This window comes from Gobio gobio (assembly GCF_949357685.1).
Source record: "Gobio gobio genome assembly, chromosome: 21".
NCBI lineage: Eukaryota > Metazoa > Chordata > Actinopteri > Cypriniformes > Gobionidae > Gobio > Gobio gobio.
The window spans coordinates 44,931,672-44,950,562 of NC_137117.1; the positions used below are offsets into that span (position 1 = coordinate 44,931,672).

Genomic DNA, 18,891 nt, shown 5'->3' on the forward strand with positions numbered 1-18,891 from the left:
TCAATCACCGGTTGAGAGGTTTATCGATCACCGGTTGAGAGGTTTATCAATCACCGGTTGGGAGAGGTTTATCGATCACCGGTTGGGAGAGGTTTATCGATCACCGATTGAGAGGTTTATCGATCACCGGTTGAGAGGTTTATCAATCACCGGTTGGGAGAGGTTTATCAATCACCGGTTGGGAGAGGTTTATCAATCACCGGTTGGGAGAGGTTTATCAATCACCGATCACCGGTTGGGAGAGGTTTATCAATCACCGGTTTGGGAGAGGTTTATCGATCACTGGTTGGGTGAGGTTTATCGATCACTGGTTGGGAGAGGTTTATCGATCAGCGGTTGGGAGAGGTTTATCGATCAGCGGTTGGGAGAGGTTTATCGATCACCGATCACCGGTTGCGAGAGGTTTATCAATCACCGGTTTGGGAGAGGTTTATCGATCACTGGTTGGGTGAGGTTTATCGATCACTGGTTGGGAGAGGTTTATCGATCAGCGGTTGGGAGAGGTTTATCGATCAGCGGTTGGGAGAGGTTTATCGATCACTGGTTGGGAGAGGTTTATCGATCACCGGTTGGGAGAGGTTTATCAATCACCGGTTGGGAGAGGTTTATCAATCACCGGTTGGGAGAGGTTTATCAATCACCGGTTGGGAGAGGTTTATCGATCACCGGTTGGGAGAGGTTTATCGATCACTGGTTGGATGAGGTTTATCGATCACCGGTTGGGGGAGGTTTATCGATCACTGGTTGGGAGAGGTTTATCGATCACTGGTTGGGTGAGGTTTATCGATCACTGGTTGGGAGAGGTTTATCGATCACTGGTTGGGTGAGGTTTATCGATCACTGGTTGGGAGAGGTTTATCGATCAGCGGTTGGGAGAGGTTTATCGATCACCGGTTGGGTGAGGTTTATCGATCACCGGTTGGGAGAGGTTTATCGATCACCGGTTGGGAGAGGTTTATCGATCACTGGTTGGATGAGGTTTATCGATCACCGGTTGGGAGAGGTTTATCAATCACTGGTTGGATGAGGTTTATCGATCACCGATCACCGGTTGGGTGAGGTTTATCGATCACTGGTTGGGAGAGGTTTATCGATCACTGGTTGGGTGAGGTTTATCGATCACTGGTTGGGAGAGGTTTATCGATCACCGGTTGGGAGAGGTTTATCGATCACTGGTTGGATGAGGTTTATCGATCACCAATCACCGGTTGGGTGAGGTTTATCGATCACTGGTTGGGAGAGGTTTATCGATCACTGGTTGGATGAGGTTTATCGATCACCGGTTGGGAGAGGTTTATCGATCACTGGTTGGATGAGGTTTATCGATCACCGGTTGGGAGAGGTTTATCGATCACTGGTTGGGAGAGGTTTATCGATCACTGGTTGGGTGAGGTTTATCGATCACTGGTTGGGAGAGGTTTATCGATCAGCGGTTGGGTGAGGTTTATCAATCACCGGTTGGGAGAGGTTTATCGATCACTGGTTGGGAGAGGTTTATCGATCACTGGTTGGGAGAGGTTTATCGATCACTGGTTGGGAGAGGTTTATCGATCAGCGGTTGGGTGAGGTTTATCGATCACCGGTTGGGAGAGGTTTATCGATCACTGGTTGGGAGAGGTTTATCGATCACTGGTTGGGTGAGGTTTATCGATCACTGGTTGGGAGAGGTTTATCGATCAGCGGTTGGGAGAGGTTTATCGATCACCGGTTGGGAGAGGTTTATCGATCACTGGTTGGATGAGGTTTATCGATCACCGATCACCGGTTGGGTGAGGTTTATCGATCACTGGTTGGGAGAGGTTTATCGATCACTGGTTGGGTGAGGTTTATCGATCACCGGTTGGGTGAGGTTTATCGATCACTGGTTGGATGAGGTTTATCGATCACCGGTTGGGAGAGGTTTATCGATCACTGGTTGGATGAGGTTTATCGATCACCGGTTGGGAGAGGTTTATCGATCACTGGTTGGATGAGGTTTATCGATCACCGGTTGGGAGAGGTTTATCGATCACTGGTTGGATGAGGTTTATCGATCACCGGTTGGGAGAGGTTTATCGATCACTGGTTGGGAGAGGTTTATCGATCACTGGTTGGGTGAGGTTTATCGATCACTGGTTGGGAGAGGTTTATCGATCAGCGGTTGGGTGAGGTTTATCGATCACCGGTTGGGTGAGGTTTATCGATCACCGGTTGGGTGAGGTTTATCGATCACTGGTTGGGAGAGGTTTATCGATCACTGGTTGGGAGAGGTTTATCGATCACCGGTTGGGAGAGGTTTATCGATCACCGGTTGGGAGAGGTTTATCAATCACCGATCACCGGTTGGGAGAGATTTACCGATCACCGATCACCGGTTGAGAGGTTTATCGATCACCGGTTGGGAGAGGTTTATTGATCACCGGTTGAGAGGTTTATCGATCCTCGAAACCTCACCGGTTGAGAGGTTTATCAATCACCGGTTGAGAGGTTTATCGATCACCGGTTGAGAGGTTTATCAATCACCGGTTGGGAGAGGTTTATCGATCACCGGTTGGGAGAGGTTTATCGATCACCGATTGAGAGGTTTATCGATCACCGGTTGAGAGGTTTATCAATCACCGGTTGGGAGAGGTTTATCAATCACCGGTTGGGAGAGGTTTATCAATCACCGGTTGGGAGAGGTTTATCAATCACCGATCACCGGTTGGGAGAGGTTTATCAATTACCGGTTGGGAGAGGTTTATCAATCACCGGTTTGGGTGAGGTTTATCGATCACCGATCACCGGTTGGGAGAGGTTTATCAATCACCGGTTGGGAGAGGTTTATCAATCACCGGTTGGGAGAGGTTTATCAATCACCGGTTGGGAGAGGTTTATCGATCACCGGTTGGGAGAGGTTTATCAATCACCGGTTGGGAGAGGTTTATCGATCACCGGTTGGGAGAGGTTTATCAATCACCGGTTGGGAGAGGTTTATCGATCACCGGTTGGGAGAGGTTTATCAATCACCGGTTGAGAGGTTTATCGATCACCGGTTGGGAGAGGTTTATCAATCACCGGTTGAGAGGTTTATCGATCACCGGTTGGGAGAGGTTTATCGATCACCGGTTGGGAGAGGTTTATCGATCACCGGTTGGGAGAGGTTTATCGATCACCGGTTGGGAGAGGTTTATCTCCTCCCGTTTCCCGCTGTACTCTGCGTGATAAACCACAACCACAACGCTGAAAATCAGCCCGGCTCAAAAAAAAAAGTTGCATGAGTCAGAATTTGGCTCAAAATCAGACAAAAATTTTCTTCAACGTGCTAAAGTCAAACTCAGCAGAATTACAAGAATTACAAATGAGTTGCTATGTAGAGCGCTCCAATTAAATTAAATCAGCCACTTATGAGCTTTTATGAGAGGTCAACTCTAAGAATGACTGACAACTATAACCATAACCAGTGTTGTGCAAGTTACTTCCAAACTGTAGTCAAGTCAAGTCAACAATATTTATATCGCGCTTCTTACAATGACGATTGTTTCAAAGCAGCTTCACAGTGTAATACAGGAAAATAATGCAACAGAATTTGATTCGGCCGTACAGCCGTATGTCATCAGCTCATGACAGTTGGGCAGATCAGTAATTTAGTTTACTAATTAGATTCATTTGGATATTTAGTTGAAAATTTTGTGTCCCCAAATGAGCAAGCCAAAGGCGATCTATAATACATTATAGATGACTTATTACTGTTATTTAAAAGTAATTATTTTCCTTACAATATTACTGTCTCAGAATTGTAATGTCACATTGCTCCTGTATTACTTTTGAGTTACTTTCACCAAAATATCTACAGAAGTAGAACTTAACATTCTAAAATGACAATGTACTACAGAGCGTTTTACATCCAGTAGACGGTGATATGATGTAGCATAATGACTGTGGGCTATCCTACTAACAATATAGCATATCATTGGCAAAGTGAAGGCTCAAGACAATGCAAGAAAAGATGACAGACAGAATCACACGTTGTGCAGAGGAGCATGTTGTTGGAGACACTTTCAGTGCCATTTTCTCCAGCTGCAGAGCGAAATAAAAAACATCACAGCTGATCAGAATCCACCTGACTTTAAAGCACGCAGAGCAATTATGAGCACAGAATAAACATAACGTTTGGCCATTGTATGGATGCTTATCATAGTTATTGTTATATTTTCTTCTTGGTGTGAACAGGCCTTTCTTAGGCAGTACAGTGAAGAAGCTCACTGGTGTTAGGAGATGGTTGAGTAAACAAAGCTCACGACAAAGGAGAATGAAATAGAGTTATATTAATAGCAAACTTGGAGAACAACAATGATAAACACAACCAAACACAATCTCAAATGAGGACAAACAGAGATTTAAGGGGGTTTAATGGACAGGGCAAAGAAAGGAGATAATGAAGGAACACAGGTGGAACCAAATGGCAGTCAATTAACAGGGAAACTAGGTCATGGGTAAAACACAAAGCATTATGGGAAATGTAGTGAACACGAGACAACATAGAGCATACATGTAACAACTAGGTTTTCAAATAGAACTTCATCAAGGCCAGCCGTGTACAATACAGAATATGCAAACACGGGAACGTCTTGTTTGTTCTTACATGAAAAAGCCAGATGTCAACCAATCAGACGTTTCTGGATGAATATGGGTTTGGCAGAAGAGTTCCTGCACGTATTCACTGTCAGCTCTCATTGGAAAGATCATTCAACACTCAGAATGGCACAGAAGGAACTCTCTGATCTCTGATTCAGCATCTGAATAGAGAGCTGGGTCATGTGACCTGCCCGGCGGCTGGCAGCACACTTCTTCAATCGTGTCAGGAAGCATTGATTTATAACATTAGCCTATTTGGTAACACTTTATTTTACAGTGTCCTTGTTACATATCTGACCCTGGAGCACAAAACCAGTCATGCGTCTCACGGTGTTATTTGTGGCGATAGCCAAAAATACATTGAATGGGTTAAAATGATCAATTTTTCTTTTATGCCATAAATCATTAGGATATCAATCATGTTCCATGAAGATATTTTGTAAATGTCCTACCGTAAATATATCAAAAATCACTGTAAAAAAACACAACTTGAAAAAAGTTGAAAAGACTCATTTTGTTTTGTTGGTTCAGCAAAAATCCACATTGTAAAAATCTCGTACAACAAAAAAAACATTGTACTAATTTCCCTTCGCTTTTTCTTGTTGACTCAACTTTTGTAAATAACAGTTATATGAACTGAAAATATGTTGTCTGTGACACAAACATTTTTTTAGTTGAGTCAACTCGACATTATTTGTTTTCTGGAGAGATGCAACTATTCTGTAACAAAACTTTTGTAGTTGAGCCAATTCAACATTTTGTGTCTATTGGAAACAGATTTTTTTATTGAAAATGTTTGGTCACCATTTTGGTGATGAGCATTTCCTTGAGTTGGGCGGTTTGACTCTTGGCTTTTTATGCGAGTTTGTGGACTTTATAACAGTGTTTAGCAAAACACATAATTTGTTTTAAAGAAAAGCCATAACCAAAAATGATCAGGTGATCTAGATAACAGCATTATAAAGGGCAGGTATTTACTACTTTATTCATAATTGAAAGTGATTATTTATGAATGTGTTATATTTACCAACAAAACTCTTATATAGCAGATCAGTCATTGTGAATTTAGATTTTTAAAAACAATGTTGGATTTTTATCAGACACACAAACACAGACATAAAGAATCAGCATATGAATCTCAACCATGGTGACATGTTTCATGCCACAATGCATGTTGGGAGCCATGATTTTAATACTATGTTGGCTCCCATGTCACCATTGTTGAGATTCATATACTGATTCTTGATGTCTGTGTGTCCCAAAATATTTATTTCCATGTTATATATTTTAAATTCAGTATGTCTGATCTTCTGCAACAAAGTTTTGCTAGTAAAATATTTATAAAAAGATATTTACTTCTGGTCAGAAATGAGATTAGTGATTTATTTGAATTTATGAGACTGAAAATTTGATCATCTTGATTTCTTTCTTAGAAACAAATGATGTGTTTTGCTGATCACTGTTAATAAGACCACAAATTCACACAAAGAGGCAAACTGCCCAACTAAAGGAATATTGACCAAATCACACATCAATGTAAAGCTCATTTATTCAGAAAATTGACCCTTACACAGTAAAATCCCCAGTGTTAAATGAACACTGCTCAGAGCACATATGGTCCCACTCTACAGAGTGTTAAAGTAACACTGAATCAGTGTTAAAGTTAATGAGATAATTAAGATATTAATTAAGTGATGATTGACCATTAGTGATGAACACCTGATGATAATGAGCAGAATCACTGAAGAAAATAGAAAAAAGAAAAACACAAGAACTACCACTGACTATAAAAAAGACATTCAATCTCTGAAGATCTCAGCAGAGGAGGATTAAACAACTCCACAAACAGCATTACCAGCTTCACACATTTCAAACATTCAATCGTTTTTTATTTAAAAACATTATCTCAACATTATTTATGCATTTGTAATTGATCAGTTCAGACGCATCGACCTCTTCAGTGCATAGATGAATTGTGTTGTTAATGATTTGATTGGTAAAAGCTCTATATAGCGTCTTATTCTAATTATATGTATTGATTAAAAATAAGTAATTTCTCAGACGGTAATGTGGATCTTTATGAATTTGAGTAGTGCTGGTCTGGTCTTGACTCGGTCTCGCCCTGCCTTGGTCTTGTCTTGGTCTCAACACACATTGTCAGTCACACATTGACTATATCTTGTGGACTATATACACTCTCAGAAAAAAAGGTACAGTGGAGGTATAATTTTGTTCCTTGAAGAACAAAACGTATAACTGTACCTTTAAAGGTACACAATTGGTCCTTAGGGTACAATTACACCATTGTCAGGCAAGTTCGGTCCTAGTGAGCCGATGTCCTGTAGAGTTTGGCTCCAACCCTGAAAGACATCTATAGAAGCTCTTATTGAGAATTAACAGAGGTTTAGATGTTGGTTTTATTGAAAATATTTGGTCACCATTATGGTGATCAGTGTTTCCTTTAGTTGGGCACTTTGACTCTTAGATTTGTATTTGAGTTTCTGTTTTTTATTACAGTGTCAGCTAAACACAAAATCTGTTCAAATCAAAAGAAGCCATAAACAAAAATTGTCATGAAGAAAAATGGTTGACTAAACTCATCACTGACTAAAAATATCAATAATAATATTAACCAACAATACTTTCTTGCCACAGATCAGGCATTCTGAACTTTGATTTTTAAATACATTCTAGGGAGAAAAAAGATGAATATCTAGCAAAAAAGAACGCATGTACGACAGTTAGCGGAAGTTAGAGATTACAGTTTGTAAAGTTGTATAATATGGATATTTATATCCATATAAATATATGGATATATGGATATACACAAATGCATGGCTTTGCTTCAGAAGGCCTTTATTAACCCCCTGGAGCCGTGTGGACAGTTATATGATGGATAGATGCACTTTTATAATGGATAGACGCAATTTTACAATGGATAGAAGCACTTTTCTAATGGAAAGATGCACTTTTATGGACTTCAAAACATTCACTGCCATTATAAAGCTTGGATTAGCCAGGACATTACCTATCTCTGATTGTGTTCGTCTGAAAAAAGAAAGTCATATACACCAAGGCTGACTTGAGGGGGAGTAAATCATGGGCTAATTTTCATTTTTGGGTGAACTATCCCATTAAGTGAGCATGTAAGTGTGTGTGTTGGCGGAGGACCCTTACTGCAGCAGCGGCGCGCTGGTGCCCGGGGCGGAGCGCAGTCTGCAGGCGAGCAGGTGCCGCTGGTGCTCGTGCCTCAGGCGGAGGTTCTCGGCGCGCAGCTCCGACACGCGCTGCTCCAGCTCCAGGATGCGCCTCTTCTGACGCTCCAGCAGCGTCTGCTGGGTCTCGATGATCGCGTTCAGCTCCTTCAGATAGCCCGCTGCTGCCTTCGTCGGGTGCTCGGTCCGGCTGTCCATCTCTGCTCATTCAACCGCACTATCCCGAGTCAAATACACGAGAGGAGCGCACGTCCCGCGCCCAGCCATGCTCTTGTCAAACACGGACACATGCGGTGCCAATGTGCCACTAGAGGTTACATATCGTTTCCATCACAGTTAGTGGATCAGAGCAGAATATTAAATCCTCTGGCACTTCAATGGTGACGCAGTAGCCTAACACCCTGACACCGCATGCAACGTGACAACGCAGACCTACAATAAACCCGCCGCACGCATAAACAAAGGCTTGGATTGGTCCACTACAGGTCTGGGTCCTGGACGCTTGCAGTGCTGCAGCATCTTTACTGGGCTACTGCTTGATGTGTTGATGTTTAACTGGGATGTGCTCTATTTCTGTAGAGGAGGGGAAACAACAATACAGATTTATCACAATCCTGATACAGCAGTCAATGCCTCAATACATCTAATTATTTTTGGTATTTGTCACAGTGTTATCAGCAAACTGCCTAGGTTTAAATTCTACAACTAAAGCTGCGATGCCATTATACTGATTTATTTTTACATGCATTGCCAAAACCGGAGAGACATAAATAAAAAAGGAGAGAGGGCATCCTTGCCTAAACCGACTGACACTGAAAAACAACTTTCATTGAAATCTCATACAAAAACAAAATCAACCTTCATTGAAATTTCGCAATGGACCAAAGTCGATCGTTGTTAAAAAATCTTATAACGGAACAAAACTGACCATCATTGAGATCTTGTAACCGAACAAAACCATCTGCACACAAGTTTTATGTATTTACATTACAATTTTCCATCCTTTTGGATTAGTTTTAACATAAACAAACTAATAAACTTAATGTGATTCATATTTATCAGTCATACATAAATGAAATAGTAAGTTTTATGTAATAATACACAGCAAAATGCACATGATAAATTAACACAGCCTAGTGCACACTACTGAGATAAAGTAGCATTGAAGCAGTGTTGAAGTTAATGAGATAATTGAGTGATGATTGAGCATTAAATGAAACTCGATAAATCATCATCTAAACCTTGGTTAATTGTCATAAGAACTTTTGTAGACTTCTAACAAACAAAGTCAGTCTGGTTAGTAATGCGTGAAGCTGGTAATGCTGTTTGTGGAGTTGTTTAATCCTCCTCTGCTGAGATCTTCCGTCTTTTTATCTTCAGTTGATTTCATCTAAAGCTGTGGCTGAAGTCAGTTGTAGTTCTTGTGTTTCTCTGTCCTTCAGTGATTCTGCTAATTATCATGATCAGGTGTTCATCATTAATGCTCAATCATCACTCAATTATCTCATTAACTTCAACACTGCTTCAATGGTACTTTATCTCAGTAGTGTGCACTAGGCTGTGTTAATTTATCATGTGCATTTTGCTGTGTACTATTACTTAAAACTTACCTATTTGATTTATGTATGACTGGTAAATATGAATCAAATTAAGTTTATTAGTTTGTTTATGTTAAAACTATGTAATCCAAATTTGATGGAAAATTGTAATGTAATTCAAAGACATAAAACTTACATTTAGACCGAAATATTTTTTTCTCATAAAAGAACAAAAGCTGTTTATTAAAATCTTACAACGGAACAAAATTGACCGTAATTAGGGCCCAAGCCCAAAGGGCGCAGAGCCCTATTGTTCTTCCTCAGATTATTCTTTGTTTTTTTTTTTTTTGTTTTTTTTTTCGACTTCTCGGGTACTTTTGGGGCACTTAACATGCTCGAAAACTCTTGAAACTTCGCACGGGCGTCGGAATGAGCGGCCATCAGAGCCGGGCTGAAGCTGGTACCCGGGCGTGGCAGGGGGACTCGACAGCGCCCCCTAAAGTGGGGTCTGAAAACTTGGTCCATATATCAAACACACTTGCACGTACATGTATGAAACTCGGTACACATATAGACCTCATCAGGCCGAACAACTTTCGTGCTCTAAGTTATGCGTCAGCCCTACAGGAAGTGAGCTATTATGGGTTGTTCGGAAAACGCATGCTCTGGATTTTAATATACTCCTCCGAGGCCATTGTTTCGATCATTGCCAAACTCGGTCAGCATGACGAGAACATATCCAGGATGCTAAATTGCGAGCGGATTTTTGATATCTCAAATGGTTTGGCCGTGGCGAAGCAACGAATTTATGGCGAGAAAAGGGAAACAGGAAGTGTGTTATAACTTGTGCAAACATTGACTGGTTTGGATGAAACTTCAGCTGTGTGTTTGTTGTAAGAAGCCGATCACATGGATATGACTTTTGTGAGTCAAAGTTATAGCGCCACCAACTGGCAGCAGGAAGTGTGTCACTTTCAAAAATGCTTTGAATCACCATCTTATTTTGACCCGATTTATTTCAAACTTCATCAGTATAATGTGAAAACATGACAGATAGAGACGTATGAAATGGATTCCTGAAATTTCAAATACTGTTGCCATGGCAACGTGTCAAAGTTTAATAATCTTTTGGCTGTTCTGAGGCTCTTAGCATGCTTGAAATTGCTTGAAACTGCTTGAAACTCAACACACACATCAGAGATGTCAGTCAGTACACATGGACAAAGCCTCAGAAACGGGTGGGGATGAGGGGCTCTCTAGCGCCACCTTTTGACAAAAGTGGGGGGGTTAGTTTTATCTTCAGTCACCAAACTCGGTACATATATTGTTCTCTTCGAGCCGGACAACTTTCTAATTTACAGTCATTAGCTCCGACCAACAGGAAGTCAGATATTTTGGTTTGAAGGTGAATATTTATGTAATTCAGGGTCTGAGTTTTTACGTTCTCCTCGTAGGCGATTTATTCAATCTCCACCAAACTCGGTCAACATGAAACAAAGATACGGAAGATGCTAAAATGCGAACGAATATTGGATATCTCAAACGGTGTTGCCATGGCGAGGGATTAAATAAGGACAAAAAAAGGGGAACAGAAATTGTCTCATATCTTGTAAAATAATATTTTGATTTAAATTAAATTAAGATTGTATGTTTGGTAATTGAACTTAGATTAATTTAAAATGACTGTACTATTTTTCAGATGAATATATATATATTTTATAAATATTTATTTGTATAATGTATTGTGCCCGTGTGTGCTGCCCTTCCCTCAATGAACACAAGATGGCAGCATTGTGTTAGTTTTGAAGCAGGATAAAAAAAAACTTGTTTCTCTCTCTCTCTCTGTGTGTGTGTGTGTGTGTGTGTGTGTGTGTGTGTGTGTGTGTGTGTGTGTGTGTGTGTGTGTGTGTGTGTGTGTGTGTGTGTGTGTGTGTGTGTGTGTGTGTGTGTGTGTGTGTGTGTGTGTGTGTGTGTGTGTGTGTGTGTGTGTGTGTGTGTGTGATTTCTGAGGACATACATTTGTAGACATTTCATGTGTCCCCGTACATATATTGTTCTCTTCGAGCCGGACAACTTTCTAATTTAACTAATCTAATTTAACTAATTTAAAACTTTCTAATTTTAAATAAAAACGTCATGTGCTGTGTTTGCCAAGATCACGTATGATGCATATGCAGGGTATATGCAGGAATCCTGAAGTAAATTTTAATACCTTTTTAAGACTTTTTTAAGACCTTCTCAAAATATTTAAAGACCTCATCGGCGATGAGAACTACTGTTGAGCAATAAAATAAAAATCTATAATCATAAGCTATAACAAAAATATATATTAAATTAGGTGAGTGGATAGTTTAAAAAAATTGCAATTACAAAAAGTAATTCTTGAAAAAACATCTCTGGACTAATTATCTTATCACCTGACAGCCGTGATTTCATGTACTCATTCAGACAGAACTCTTTTTTAAAACAGAGGAGTGTGAGTGTGTTTTCTATACATGTGCTTTAAGGTCATGTGCTGTGTTTGCAAAGATCACTTTTGACACATTTGTCTTTAAATTCATTATTTACTGGCATAGTTCAAATTTATTTTAAAACAAAATTCACATTGTTTTCTACAAGTGTCTGTTTATAAGTGTCTTTTTTTCACAGAAAGTTTTTGTTTGAACGTGAATATTTGTATAATTCAGGGTCTGAGTTTTTACGTTCTCCTCGTAGGCGATTTATTCAATCTCCACCAAACTCGGTCAACGTGAAACGGAAGCTTAACGCATTAAAAATATTTAACGCAAATAACGCAGCGTCCGTTTTTATATCCATTTTTGCTTAGCGTTACATGATCACGCTCCTATTCATGTACATGCTTCCAAGCGCGACAAGACACAAGAGAGCGCGCTGTATGCCAATGTCCTGTCTGTGTGTGTGTGTGTGTGTGTGTGTGTGTGTGTCAGTGTCCTGTGTGTGTGTGTGTGTGTGTGTGTGTGTGTGTGTGTGTGTGTGTGTGTGTGTGTGTGTGTGTGTGTGTGTGTGTCAGTGTCCTGTCTGTGTGGATGCGTCTCATGTCAGCTAATCAAGGGACACTGACACACACACACACACACACACACACACACACTCGACGCATAGATAGACACGCGTTAGTTTCCTGCTCACATCGAGTTCTCTTTTGCTCTTGAACAACCAATAACACAGAGGATTTTGAGTATTCTCATATTAGAGTCTTAAATTAGTTAAATAACGTCTTAAATGAACTTAAAGAGTTGTGAGGAAATGAGATGCGCGGGACAGCGCGTGAGACCCGCGGCTGTTCTTAAAGTGACAGTAGCACTGATGATGCCTGTCATTAAAGGGTTAGTTCACCCAAAAATGAAAATTCTGTCATTAATTCCTCTCCCTCATGTGGTTGGACACCCGTCAGACCTCCGTTCATCTTCAGACACAAATGAAGATATTTTAGTGTAAAGCTGATGCTGAGAAAGGCTTCAGATAGGCCTCCATTGGCATTCAGTACATTGACACTTCCAAGATCCATGAAAGGCACTTAAAACGTCGTTACAAAGTCTATCTCACCACAGTGACTCTACAATAATCATACAATGCGACGACAATAGTTTTTGTGCGCAAAAAAAAATCAAAATAACACCTTTATCCAACTTGTTCTCGACTTCCGTGTATGCCTCCACGACGCATGCGCGAGAATATGACGCAGATCCGGCGTTCGGACACATGACCCAGAAGCGATTTGTTTACGAGCAGAGGAAGACGCGCGTATCTCAGCTGTTGAATTCTACATTGATCGTGCTTTAGGTCTCGGCGTAGTTCTCAAAATGGGGCTTAAGTGTGCATTTCATCGATTCCCGAACACCGGCGCTACGTCATATTCTCGCGCATGCGTCGTGGAGGCGCACACGGAAGACAAGAACAAGTTGGATAAAGGTGTTATTTTGATTTTTTTTTGCGCACAAAAACTATTGTCGTCGCATTGTATGATTATTGTAGAGTCACTGTGGTGAGATAGACTTTGTAACGACGTTTTAAGTGCCTTTCATGGATCTTGGAAGTGTCAATGTACTGAATGCCAATGGAGGCCTATCTGAAGCCTTTCTCAGCATCAGCTTTACACTAAAATATCTTCATTTGTGTCTGAAGATGAACGGAGGTCTGACGGGTGTCCAACGACATGAGGGTGAGTAATTAATGACAGAATTTTCATTTTTGGGTGAACTAACCCTTTAATGTTCATCAAAGAACAACGGGAACAGAGAAAATTGTAGCTTTAATGATGATTCATCTATATTTGATTTATTATTTATGCAGTTAAGAAAGATAACTATTACATTTCTGTATAACAGGTAAGGCCATGGGTAAATATAACATTTATTATTTTGGGTTTATGTAAAGATTGTTTTAAGTTCACTTAAATTAAAAGTTGTTTTTTAAAGCCTAATAAATGTTGAAATTGGGAGCATTCAGTTATACTGTAATGTAACGTCATTAATGTTTCATAGAGACTTTATTATCAGTGATACTGGCCTTCATTCATAAAAATATGACAATACAACACATATTTACAATATGCTGTCTTTAAATTGTTTCAAAATTAATTTGGAGAGTAACTGAAATTATTACAATATCAAAATATTAAAAACTTAAAATATTAAAAACTTGCGATTAATCGCGATTAATTACAGAAAAAAATGTGATTAATTAGTTAATTTTTTTGTTAACGATGCCCAGCACTAATATATATATTATAAATATTTCTTTGAATAATCTATTGTGCCTGTGTGTGCTGCCCTTCTCTCAATGAACAAAAGATGGCAGCATTGTGTTAGTTTTGAAACAGGAAATAAAAAACATTCCATGTCTTTCTTTCTGCCACTCTCTCTTAGGCTTTCACAAATAACTATCACTTGAAATAAAAACGTCATGTGCTGTGTTTGCCAAGATCACATATGATGCAGATGTATTTTAATGAATAATTTACTGATATAATATAAATGTATTAAAAGTAAATTTCACATGGTTTTCTAAAAGTGGCTGTTTATAATAAACTTCCATAAAATGTAGACACGTATCTTACTCTTACCTGACACTGATATTAAAATCATCTTTGCATTTTACTGTGATTTGGCTCAATTTATAAATTTTTTTATAAAAAAAAATGTATTGGACCACCCATATTGAAATGAAAGCACGCTTTATGGTGCATAAGATTGGTGCACAAACGGTAGCTAAGGTAGGTCAAAAACACATGAAGAGAAATGTTAGGATAATACAACATCAGCATTTGAATGGTATTGTGAACTCATTCCAATTTGACCTTTGACATCATCTGACATGAAATTAATTTAAATTTAATTGATCTCATAGATGTGGCTGTTGTGGTTCGTTGTCATAGCAGCACCAACTGCTGCAGTTAATGTGGTGAATTCAGATGACTTTGACATAGTCCTTTTAGTTTTTCCAATTTTAAATGCCTATTGCCTGCCGTGCACAGTTAAGCTGATGCCACCGGGGTGGCGGTGCCACCGGCTTGGGCCCGTCATCGCTGCTCGCAGCTTTAATTAAAATCTTGTAACCTATCAAAAACCTCTGTCTTTGAAATCTCATAAAAGAACAAAACCAACCGTCATTGAAATCTCAAAACAGAACAAAATTGACAATCAGTGAAAACACATAATCGAACAAAACTGCTCATCACTGCAATTTCTCATCAACTTGTAATTCTTGAACAAAACTGACTGACACTGAAAAAACAACTTTCATTGAAAAAAAACAACAATAAATCAACCGTCATTGAGATCTCGTAAAGGACCAAAGTCCATCGTTATTAAGATCTCATTGAAAACTCGTAACAAAACCTACCGACACTGCAATCTTGTAATTAAACAAAACCGACTGACACTGAAAAATGACTTTCATTGAAATCTCATAAAATTAGAAACCTCATAACCGAATAAAACTGACCATCATTGAAAACTTAAAAAAGAACAAAGCCAATTGTCTTTGAAGTCTTGTATAACTAAAACAAAGTGAACATGATTGATTTCTTATAATGGAGCAAAACCGACTGCCACTGAGATCTCTAAACCGAGCAAAACCGTAAGTCCTTGAAATCTCATAATGTAACGAAACTGACCATCATTGAAGACTTGACCGAACAAAACAATTGAAACAAAACCAATTGACTCTGAAAAATGACTTTCATTGAAATCTCATAACTGAATAAAACCAACTATCACTGAAAACTTGAAACAACAAGAAGCCGATTGTCTTTGCAATCTTGTAACAAAACAAAGCAGATCATCACTGAAATCTAATAATGACAGAAAACCTACCGCCATTGAGATCTCAAAACCGAATAAAAAAAATGATTGTAACAGAACAAAGCTAACTGTTAGTGAAATGTCATAAATTAATAAAACCGACCACCATTGAGATCTCAAAACCGAACAAAGCCGATTGCCTTTGAAATCTTGTCATGAAACAAAGCCGACCATCATTGAAATCTCATAATGAAAGAAAACCTACTGTCATTGAGATCTCATATCAGAATTAAACCATCCGTTTTTGAAATCTCATAACAGAACAAAACTGACCATCATTGAAAGCTCATGACCAAACAAAACTGTCTACACTGTAACTTTTCATTGTCTTGTAATTGAACAAAACTGACTGACATTGACATCTCGTAATGGACCAAAGTTGATCATTATTAAATCTTATAATGGAACAAAACTGACCATCACTGAGATCTCGTAACCGAACTGTCTGTCTTTGAAATCTCATAACGGAACGAAACTGGCCATAATTAAAAACTCATAACCAAACAAAACTTGAAAAAGAACAAAGCCGAATGTCTTTGAAGTCTTGTAAGTAAAACAAAGTGCAAGTCACTTTTCAGTGTCAATTGGCTTTGTTCAATTACAAAATTTAAATAATGAGAAAAACATTTCGGTCACAAGTCTTCAATGATGGTCAGTTTTATTCGGTTATAAGATTTCAAAGACGGTTGGTTTAGTTCTATTACAAGTTTTCAATGATGGTCAGTTTCATTCCGTTATGAGATTTCAAGACAGACATTTTTGTTAGGTTACAAGATGTTAATGACCGTCAGTTTTGTTCCATTATAAGATTTGAATAAATGGCTTTGGTCCGTTCCAAGATCTTAATGGCGGTAGGTTTTCATCCATTATAAGATTTCAGTGATGATCTGCTTTGCTCACGAGATTGCAAATACAATCGGCTTCGTTCTGTTTCGAGATCTCAATGATGGCCGGTTTTATTCAGTTTTGAGATTTCTGTCACGTAATTTATTAACAAAATAAACAAAAACACAAAACAAAACCCACAAGGGGGAAAATCAAACAAGAAATACAAAATGAACTAGGAACAGAACATCAATAACCACGGGGAAAACAGGAGACAGACAACGATCCGACACAAGGCTGCAAACACGAGGAGACTATAAAGGGTAATAATCAGGAGGGAACAGGTGGAGTTAATTAAACAATAATGAGATAGCAGTCAATCAGTTATGTTCAATTACGAGATTGCAATGTCAGGAGATTTAGTTCGGTTACGAGATCTCAATTATGAAGAGAATTCAAAGAAAGATGCTTTTTTAATGATGAGTTTTACTCAGTACGCAAGCTCAGTCCTTGACAGCCACTGTCCTGCAGATCAGCATGAATCTCAACAATGGTGACATACTTAATACTGCAATGCATGCTGGGAGACATGAGTTTTATACTATGGTGGCATTGGCGCTTAACTCTGCAGGACATCAGCTCTCTAGAATCAAACTTGCCTTCCCCTGTCCTACAGCTAGAAATGTTATTGTTCTAAGAATGTTTTGAGAACATTGTTATGTAATATTTTCAGTGGCTAGTTTTATTTTTGTTACCAGAATGTTCTCCTTAAAGGTAGGATAACACTCTCTAAAATATTCTAAACGTGTTTTGTGAATCAGTGAGTCGATTCAGCAGTTTGAATCGCCAAAGTCAACTGATTTCAGCAGTTTGGCGGTTTGACACGCGATCCGAATCATGAATCGACTCACTGATTCATAACGCTTCGAAGCTTCATGAGGCCGTGTTTTGAAATCGTCATCACTATACAAGTCGTTATTTAGGGTTTTTTTGCGCACAAAAACTATTCTCGCCGATTCATAAAGTTATTGTAGAGCCACTGTAGTGAGATGGACTTTGTAACTTTAGTCTTTAGTGTCTTTTAAGGGTCTTGAGAGTGAACCGTGCATTGAGCCAATGGAGGCCTTTCAGAGCATCAGATTTACACTAAAATATCTTCATTTGTGTCTGAAGATGAACGGAGGTCTGACGGGTGTCCAACCACATGAGGGTGAGGAATTAATGACAGAATTTACATTTTTGGGTGAACTAACCCTTTAATGGCTGGTGAAAAAGTATATTTGCAGTAAAATATATTAAAATGGAAAATCATTATTTTAAAATGTAATATTTCACTGCTTTTTTCTGCATATTTGATCAAACAAATGCAGGCTTGATGAGCATACGAGACTTGTTTGAAAACCATTACATATAGTAACAAGAAAATAGAAGCTTCCATGTAAGAACTAAATATAGCACTATACAATTATAAACTAACTATGTGAAGTCAGGGATTATTTTTGCCTCAGGGTTTCACCCCTTATTGTCTGGGGTTTATTTGAACCCTTTATTCAGCACAGTGTATGGTGACTGTACTGGGCGGTGGGAGATGTGTGATGTGCTATTTTACACCAGGGTTTCCCTTCATACAGTACAGCTTATTGTGACTGTACTGGGGCGTTAGGACCCACTCGGGCTTCAGGGTGATCAGACCTGGCTCCTCTAACACCTCCTCCAGCAGCTTCAGTCTCAGGAGGTCTCCCATCCAGATAAAGACGGGGCTCAATCCTGCTTCGCTTCAGTGGGTGTGTGAAAGCTTCAGATTGACCACTGCTGGCTGATGATGATGTTAGTGCTGTACTCCTATTTATCCCAACTAATGGAAAAACTAATCACCACTATGGTTACAAACATTAGAGTTAAACCCCTGTTAATTCTCAATAACAACTTTTGTAAACTTCTAACAGAAATAAAGTTAATCTGGTTAGTAATAAGTGAAGATGGTAATGCTGTTTGTGGAGTTGTTTAATCCTCATCTGCTGAGATTTTGAGAGATTATGATATGTATTTTATCTATACAGTTGATTTCATCTTTGGGGTTGATATATATTCATAATGGTCACGTGTATTGGTTATAGACATGATATAGAATTATGCAGTCGAAGGCTGTTTGAATGCAAGTAAGTCTGACGATCAATCTTTTTTTTAAATGATTTGATGCAGTTTATATGTAACAACAGTTCCTGTGAGTTTTCCTGTGGATTGTAAGCGTGTCACGCAGAGTTCATTTAAGTTCGGCCGTTATCTTAGTTTGTCAAAGTTTGCAGGGCAATAAAGTACTTAGCTAGGTTTTTTTTTTGTTAAAGTGATGCAGACTGACCGGCATCCACTTCAATTGAGGCCATAAATTGT

General features: G+C 39.1%; 1 protein-coding gene across 1 annotated transcript in view; it reads right to left on the bottom strand.

The window, feature by feature from the left end:
* Positions 1 to 8,206, bottom strand: part of LOC307117906 (uncharacterized protein) — a gene marked incomplete at its 3' end in the record, with an annotated part of 48,821 nt that extends 40,615 nt beyond the window's left edge. Inside the window, exon 1 of the mRNA XM_079803143.1 lies at positions 7,774 to 8,206. Within this exon, the coding sequence (XP_079659269.1) occupies positions 7,774 to 8,009 (236 nt within the window). The 5' untranslated portion in view covers positions 8,010 to 8,206. The remainder of the gene's footprint in view (positions 1 to 7,773) is intronic.
* Positions 8,207 to 18,891: the final 10,685 nt, after the last annotated feature.